Genomic DNA, 9,412 nt, shown 5'->3' with positions numbered 1-9,412 from the left:
AAATCCAAGTAGTTTATTTTTTTAGAATTTTTTAATATCTCTATTTTTTGATTAAATTAATTTGGAACGCAATAACTTTTTAAAAATATTATTTTTGGAAATTTGCTAACATGGGTATATTCTAAAACTATTTACTAATCCTATAATTTTATCAATTGTTGTCATACGTTTAAGTAGCATACATTTTTCTTTTTTTATTCAGTTCTTTCTGTTACACTCTGTATATAACTAATTTTACATTAACGTAATAATAAACTAAATTGTATAATTTATATGACATGTGCACAGCTTAATGCATTCTACATAATATATAATGTTAGGTACCATTGGTTTTTTACTTTATGGAATTATTAATTTTTTTGACTCTTCTATTTATCTCACTATAGGTAGACGTTTATCTGAGTCGCCTGAATTCCCATGCTGTTTTCTTTAAATTGATCTTCACTTGTTTCTACATCTTTTATGATTTTGTTAAAATCATGGTTTCTCTTTGATTGGTCATCTTATGGTATATTATCTATATAATTTTTTAGTTATAATTATTAATTTATTTAGTTATAATTGACGTGTTATAACTAAATAAATTAATAATTATAACTAAAAGATTAATCTCCTGCTTACAGTATTATACCAATTAGGTAAGGTGTATACTATATACTAGAGGTAGGTACTAGCTGAACATTTTTTTGATATTCTTATTACAATTTCTTATGTTAACCCAGCTTGAAAAGCAGTTTTTTTTTGATGATCTCATCTGGAACATTGAATGTATTTATTTTACAATATGTGTATTTTTCTTGTGCATACGAAAAGTAGTAGAAATTCATTAGATTTTCAACTTTGAGGATTGTTTCTAATAGCAAATTGAATCGAGTTGGTATTTTTGAGGAGTTAAAATCAGAAATATTCAGTACTTTATTAAAAGTGTGTAACAAAATAGTTTTGTGTTGTAAATTCCTAAAAATGTTCCGTTTTATTTGTGACATTTGAAAAATAAGTATGAAATTCCTCATGTTTTTCTTCCTTGAACAACAAAAAAAAGAAAGTTTAATGGAACCTGGAAAGTTAACCATAGAACAAATGTCTTTTTTTGTTGTAATTCGAAAATGAGTGGCCATAAAAGTACCGTAGATACTTGAAAATTTCACCAAATGTTGAGGTATATTAGCATACTTATAATTTAAAAATATTTTTACTCTTTTTGCGGCATATATTGTAGACATTTTAAATTTTTTGTTTTTTTTTCTATACATATAGATACAAAAATATTTGCTGGGCTAAAAAATTAAAAAATTAAATACATCATACTTAATATATGGTTAGAATAGCAGTTTAAAAATATTAAAAATATAATATAATTTTGATTGTTCAACCATTTTCAAACAAAAATTTCCATCGTAAATCTCAAAATCCTAGTTTGAGCTCTTCCCCGGGTTGGACCTCTAATTTACCCTTTTTAAATTAGCCCATCTTCCTAGACCTCTAATCTATCTCTGTACCAAATTTCATTGCTATCGGTCCAGCTACTTAAGAATGCATAAAGGGCAGACGATAAACATTAATTTTAATATTAAATATATAACCAGACATTTGAATTCTGGTTCAGAAAAAATATCTTGGTAGACAAATAGAATACGTTTGCCCTTACATTTTATGAAGACATTGTTTGGTACAGATTTGTTGTTTTTTTGTTACAATTGAAAGTATTGAACTTTTAGACTCGATACTAATACACACTTGTCTCTACCAAGATGGAAACTACCTTTATCGTAAATATAGCCTATTAAAAGTGCATTTTGTACATAGTATTTGTTATGTAAAAAAATAAAAACACACTGTCGCTTGGCACGTTGGCTGTAATTAGATGGGTGACCACCTAGGTTCTTAGTAGCAAAAACTGCCACACATACACATGTTTCCTATCAACCATAACCCCTTAAATAGCTAATGGCCCTAGTTTCCGGGCTCAAGAGTCAAGACCAATAAAAAAAAAAACTGCAGTTTGTATTCATCAAGTATCACAAAATGTTTTTGAATTTTTGAAGGCAATTTCTAAAAGCTAATTTTTTGAACTCGTTTTGGTTGGTTTGAAAAACATGCATTATTTTAGACTAAATCAGGCCCAGATTAAACCAGAGGAAATCTCGGTGAGTTGCGTAAAAATGAGCCAAAAAATAGGCCATTATTATTTTTAGCAAAAAAAATCTAGTCTTTTTGGTAGTGGAATAATATAAATCAAAATTGATGGTTAATAACAATGAATGCGTCAGTTGTATCCCTGATTAAATTATTAAATTATTTTTTTGTGCCAATTCTTTGTTGAGGGTCGAGAGAAATTTAAAATCTGGGTGGGCCTTAAAATCCCTGTCCTTCGTTGGATTAAATTCTAAAGAATATTTCTTATTCCAAATGTCTAATATCTTTTTAGACTTATGGCACAATTTGAGGGAGTCTCGCACTCAAATGTTGTGATAATGTTCTAAACAAAACTTACTTAAAGTTCAATGTCTTAAAAAGAAAAACACAGCTATTGTGGTCAATACTCAATGGTGTCAATAAATATTCAATGTAAATTATAAATTACGTCAACAACATTTTTGAATATCCTGACTAACTCAGATAACAAAAAAAAAAAATTGAGTGTATATGATGCCATGTGACACATATCATATGAATTGGTTTATTCGATTCTATGATACAATTGATAATATGAAATGACAGTTAATCAGAGAATATTTTAATTAATCAAAATAATCAAACAGCCCTACTTAAAATAATTTCTAATTAATTCATACTTACGATATATTTGAAATATTTTCTTGTTAATTGTGTAGTCATGGGCCCCCACCTATTATCTTTTGGAAAATAAATAAAAATATATTGTTTTTCAGAAATACGCAAAATATAAAAAAAAATTAGGATCACATAATGTCAAACGTGACAATCTAGTTCAATCAAAATGTGATAACCTTGGGATGAACCTTAATAATGGAAACGAAGAAAAATGTCCTATCACTGAATCCCCTCAAAAAACTACTGTGAACCAAGAAGTAAGTCTATCAACAACATTACAACAATTTACTGATGTATGTTATTTTAATTTTTACAACCTATTGGATCTACCCACAATGGTGCACTAATATGTATAATATTATGAGCACAATAATTTTTATTTTTATTAAATTTGAAAATGTATTATATAAAATTATACTGCCGTCCTAAGGAAGAATGCGATAATTTCCATCCATTCAATTTTGAGAAAAATTACATTTTATGTTTAGTAGTTTTTGGTAGTTCTAAATAAATAAATATAATATTGTTCAAAGTAAAATCCATAGTAATATATCTGATAAATGCAATGAAACTATTCAATTTTATTTTCAAATTTTATTTCACCTAGATATCATTGTTTTCATACTTATACTAAGTACGCTATTAATAATTCAGAATTTTTTACCAGGTATCCTAATTATCCTGATTACGGCATTTTTACGTAGCATACCAAAATGTACTGATCACTAACCGGTTGAAGAAATAACACCTTATATTATCTATATAATTTTTTAGTTTTTTTAGACTATACATGTTTGAGTGCTAAGCAAAAACTCCGCATTTGAAATAAAACTTAAGGCAATCTTTTTAAGCAAACTATGGTTACGGCGTTTATGCTAAGCACCGACTATATTTTATTACAATTGCCGTAATATTGTTTTCTTATAAACACATATTTTTGGATAAATAATCATAGTTACGGCATTTTTGCTTAGGAACAACTTTTATTAAACGTAATACAGTATTATCTCATTTTTTTTTTTCGATTTACGGCGTTAGGACGTCAGTATAATTAAATTGTATGTATTAATTACACATTAAAGTTCTTGCTTATAACTAGAGAAATGGTATTTATATAAAATGAGTGATGATAGACAAATATTTTGTATTTTGACATCAAGGGATAAAGCACCTTAATCTCCCACTCATATATTTTTATAGTTCATATTATGTAGTTCACTACTATTTATTATCACTTATTATTTTTATTCATAAACAAGTTTTTAATTATTTATTATTTCTGACTTGGCTAGTTGTTAATTTATGTTTTGCTAAAAATTTACTCAATTTTCTCTATTTAAAATACTAATAAGTTGTGTAGGAATAGCAAATAAAAAATTATTTACATTAGCTGTTAATACATAAAACGAATATCTTATTTTATAACAATAAATTGATAAATAACAAATAAAATAAACTACATTTTTTGTGTTTTGATTAGGTAAACTTTTGTTTAAGTTTCTCAATAAAATATCTATCAGATTATTTTTAAAATTTTCGTAGAGAAAAATTAATTACATTTGTTAAACAACCCATTTTTGTGTGCCTTACTTTTCTATAAATTTTTACAATGGTAGAAAAGTTCTTTTTAAATATGAGCTAGTTAAAGTTAAAGTTCAAGACTTTAAATATGAAGTAGTTAAACTAATTCAAGTTCATTTTAAAAACTAACTAGTTCAAGTTCATTCAATTTAAATTTGGTTAGGTTAGTTTAGTTAACTGGCAGTGCTGCACCTATTGAAATGTAATGGCTGCTAAGTTCTTGGCGATCAGGAGCCAGTTTTTGTGTCTCAAACTATAATTAATAATATGAAATTTATAAAATAAAATATAAATAATTATGGGTAAATAACTTATTTATTCATGGAAATAATCAATAAGCTGATGATTTGGTTAAATTACTTGGTCTTTTTTCTGTTGATATGTATATAAATTTATAGTAATAGCTGTGCATTAATAGAATTTATGTATGGTTTTTTTTTTTTTTTTATCTAGGAAACTTTTGCCATGATAAAGAGTAATATATTTTAATATGTTGTTAATTAACTAGACCAACGGCTATAGATACTAGATAGAATGAACAAATTATTGATTACGCTACCGACAACTGTTGATCAAAGTTTTTTCTTAGGGTAATAAAAAGTCTGGGGGGGGGGGTTGGTTGGAATTGCATAGATTACATATACGCCACCTGCAGATTGCTAGTTCAAGTGTCCTAACTAAATAGTATAAGCTTTAAAAATGAATACTTTTTTTTGTTGTTTGACGATATTACAATAAAATTTACAAGTGCATTATTTATATTATAATATTAATTATAACTTTTAAGTACAATATACATTTATTTATACATTGTACTATTATAGTAATTAAAATTTTAAAAAATGGGTAACAATAACATAACAATAATGGGTAGGATTACTCATTACCAACTAATTGTAATGGACAAAGTGCATATTTTTTTAGTTGATTTTAGACAATGCTTTCCAATTACATAATTTGTTTCACGTAACGAGTAAATTATTATCTAAAGATAAATTGCTTTCTCCATATTTAATTTGTTTTCGTTTAATAGATTTATCAGGTTTTCCATACACATTGTCAATCATTCGATACATTTCGGTTCAATTTTTATCTTATTTTAATTATTGACTGCGGAGCGTCACCTGTACTCGGATAAATAACAAATAATTAGTGAGTTTGTGTTACAATCGTATTTTGTATGTTTTTATTTCATGTTTGTAATTTTAATAGGGTTAAATATTGTGTTAAATAATGCCCCCCCCCCAAAAAAAAAAAAAAATCATCAAAAAATTAACTTACATTGTTGTTATCTAACACTAGAATAGTGAAATCTAAACGAATAGTATGTATTGTTCTAAAAAAAACTGTTTTATGTTATACTTGTTTTTGTTGATTACTTGTGATATTTCATGTTTTTAATTCATGTTCGTAATTTTAATATGGTTAAATATTGTGTGAAATAATGCTCACCAAAAAAAATCATCAAAAAATTAATATGGCATTTTTAAGGTCATTTATGTGGTAAAATGTATTTTTTAAGGGCATTTATGGCTATTTTTTAGAGCATATTTGTATAGTTTTAAGAGCATTTAAATCCTGGCCCTATTAATGACTAAGTTTAAATTTAAAAACAAATCTATTTTCACTGATTTTCTTAGTTTTTACCAAAATAATAAAAAGTATGTTGAAAGGAAACAAGTTTATCTTTATTTTAAAATATGAACCTGTTTATAATTTATATTATAACACTTTATAGAGAATGCATACTCAAGTGGACATCAGTTTATGCAGCCCAATATATTTTATTTAATCATTAAATTATTAAAAACCATTCAGAAAGAATAAAAATTGATTAATTATTAGTTTGGGGACTAATTTTCTTAGTTAAGTGATCTTTTTCCAATGCCATGAAAAATGTCATATGGTAATATTCAATTTGTTTTAATTTTCCAAAACTAAAAAAAATTACCCACGCTTACAACGTTTTATTAACAAATTGTTTTGTATATTTGTTATAACTTCCATTGTTGTTACCTAACACTAGAATGTGAAATCTAACCCAATAGTATGTATTGTTCTAAAAAAAACTGCTTTATGTTATACTTGTTTTAATATTCATTTTTTATTTTCAGTATGACTTTTACAAATCAATTGATGTTGTTAAAATATTATCAAATCAATTACGTAAAGAGTTAAATAATGATGTTGGTCCTGTACCAGATGCAGAAGTTGATGAATTCGGTGTACCAATGTCAATTAGAATATTAAGAAAATTCCTCACACCTGATGGAAAGGAGAATACAATTTTTAAAGAACTTAATAATGAAATATCTAAAATTGAAGATCGACTAAATTTAAATTTTCAAGCTAGAAAAAAATTTCGTAAGCTATTATTTCCTTCTGATAAGGATTTAAATAACATTGAAGACAGTGATTTTCCATCTCAAACCAAAGATAGTGATTCTGGAATAATGCCCCTAAATTCTATGATTATCCAGACACCTAAAGTCTCTTTAGCAGATGATGACGCTGTGTTACAGTCAATCGCCTATACAGGGATGATAAAAAGGTAAAAATAAAAATAAAATACATTTATTTAAAAAATAATAATAATGTATTATAACATTTTTGTTGAAACAGTGAAGCGAAAATTTTAAAGGCATCTATAAAAAACTTAGGAAAATTTATTTTTCACTCTAAAGTGAAACCAACAACCACTTATTTGATCACCAAATCACAATCTAATCAATCATTAGATATTGTATTTGCCATGGCTTATGGTTGTTTCATTGTTTCTGAAGATTGGGTAAGACTAATTTAATAACTTGCCATTTTATAACACTATAGTTTTATTTAATTTATTCAAAATATCTGTAACATTATATTTTTGTATTTTTCGTAAAACATAATTGAAAAAATTTAATATTATTTTATTGTTAAGGTACACAAATCATACTCAATTGGAAGATGGCTATCTCATCAAGAGTATTTGATTTCAGATTTGTCTGAACCTGTCAAAGTATGTATTTTATTTATTTATAAATGTTTAAATAATTATTTATAAACATATTTTTTTAATTTTAAGCATTTTCAAATACGTCGTCATTCAACATTTGGTTCTGAGTTGAAATTTAATATATTTGATGACGTTGGTAGAATATACATATCAGATAGCTGTGAATCACCAGCCAAACTCTTAAGACGATTGGTGCATGCTTGTGGTGGCCTTTGTACAAATACTGAGTCTAATGCAAACGTAGTGGTTGGTTATACACTACAAATGAAGAATAATATTCATGAAAAATGGATTTTAGACTGCATAACTCAAGGGATATTACTAAATAAATGTCAGTATAACTTAGTTAATTCTAATGAATAATGATAATGTGACCTAAAAAAATTTCTTTTAAACAATTTTTAGTGTGAACTAATTTTTTTTCTTTCTTTATTACATTAAAACATAATATAAATATACTAATATAGTAATAAAGTTATATAATAAAATGTGCTTATTAATTTAGTATAGACACTGTTTCGTTTGGAATTGTTATTCATATTATGCAATGATTTATCATTGAATTCAAATTTAACTTATACCTTACACTGACTCCCTCCTCAATGACAAGTTATAGGTATACACGTATACCTATAACTTGGTATCTGTTGGTGGGAGGGGGGGGGGTCCAGGTGGTCTGGAATCTGAAGCGGTAGCTAAAGTGGACCATAGTACAAAAGCTCTGATGCCAGCCGAAGAAATCTTTAAAAGAAGATTAAGGAGACAAAAATCGAAGAACTATTAGATCCTAATTTTCCTTATCAATTAGTTATTGAGAATGATTGGTATTATTTGAGTGACAAATCAACACGATTTTCTTGCACGATAACGGGGAATTGATTAAACTGAACGAATAATTTGGGATATTTATAACACAAGGAATTTTTATGTTTGATGAATAATATGATATAAAGCACATAAATAAGAATATTGATAAAGTAAATTGGTTAAATTTTTTAAATATGGATAATATTGATAAAGGGATGAATTGTTTTCTACATAAAATTGATAAAATAATACAAAATGCTGAAAGTAATACAGCTGTAGGGTAAACGATGCTTTTCGAAGGACATTGGAAAAGCATTGAACTTGAAATCTACCGAAAAGATTGAAGGCATCCAAATAAACGCTTCGACTACTACCGTATGTTAGCGCCTACTTTAAATATATAGGCAATTCAACACACAGCCTCACGATGTGTTGGTAGGTAACGGACAAAAATGAATTGACACGCACCGAAACGCGAATATGTTAAATATTAACCGTATATGCTCAATTATAAACCACTTTCTCTCTATAAGCTATGATTAAAAGGATGTAGGTAGACAAATCTATAAGAACAAAATAATATATAATAATACTAGCTGAATTACCCGTAGTTGCCGAGCTTATGTATTGTTGTTATCTTTGGATCATTCATGCATATATCGTAGACCTATATAAGATGATGGCAACACAGCTAATGTTTCAAGTTGATCTGCTTCAATATCTTGTCTTCCAACGGCATATTTTAAATGAATATATTTATCTGCTCTAAGCTTTTTTTTCTTTGATGAAGTTTAATTTTTCAGTCTCTATTTTTGCGTACATATCTACTAAATATTGGTTGAAAATGGTCCATAATAAAGCATATGATTATCTAATTCTTTTCAGACACAGTTTTATCCTTAAGAAGACATTTTTTATTTGCATCCTTCTGAGTATTATTTTGTGAAACATCGAGTATCCATCTTCTCCATAACAAAACATTAGAGAGTATTGAAGTGTGTCGTAGGATTTGTTTAATTCACTTATTCATTGTAATCGATTATCGTGGCTTTGAATGATAATACCTCTTTTTCAAATTGCTGTCCAACTATTAATAAAGCTATTTCATTAGCCGTTGCTGAATTGTAATAGCCTTCGTATCCATTACCAGGTTTTCTATCTGCGTTAATCATCACCTTAAAATTAGTTGAATGTTGACTTGCATTCTCTACTGTGGTTTTTAATTCTCAAATA

The 9,412-nt window shown here is 26.9% G+C and overlaps 1 protein-coding gene across 2 annotated transcripts in view; it reads left to right on the top strand.

Moving 5' to 3' along the window:
* Nucleotides 1–7,874, top strand: part of LOC100169079 (microcephalin) — a 15,436-nt gene extending 7,562 nt beyond the window's left edge. Inside the window, exons 5-9 of one of the 2 annotated variants that reach the window (XM_003244724.3) lie at nucleotides 2,892–3,050; nucleotides 6,489–6,925; nucleotides 6,997–7,162; nucleotides 7,298–7,375; nucleotides 7,442–7,874. In XM_003244724.3, coding sequence (XP_003244772.1) covers nucleotides 2,892–3,050; nucleotides 6,489–6,925; nucleotides 6,997–7,162; nucleotides 7,298–7,375; nucleotides 7,442–7,735 — 1,134 coding nt within the window. In that variant the 3' untranslated portion in view covers nucleotides 7,736–7,874. The remainder of the gene's footprint in view (nucleotides 1–2,891; nucleotides 3,051–6,488; nucleotides 6,926–6,996; nucleotides 7,163–7,297; nucleotides 7,376–7,441) is intronic. The other variant, XM_001950967.4, reaches the window with a different exon arrangement.
* The last annotated feature ends 1,538 nt before the right edge of the window (nucleotides 7,875–9,412 follow it).

The sequence above is a fragment of the Acyrthosiphon pisum genome, chromosome X (genome assembly GCF_005508785.2).
Source record: "Acyrthosiphon pisum isolate AL4f chromosome X, pea_aphid_22Mar2018_4r6ur, whole genome shotgun sequence".
In the NCBI taxonomy this organism is placed as follows: domain Eukaryota; kingdom Metazoa; phylum Arthropoda; class Insecta; order Hemiptera; family Aphididae; genus Acyrthosiphon; species Acyrthosiphon pisum.
This window is presented reverse-complemented; position numbering and strand designations above follow the sequence as displayed.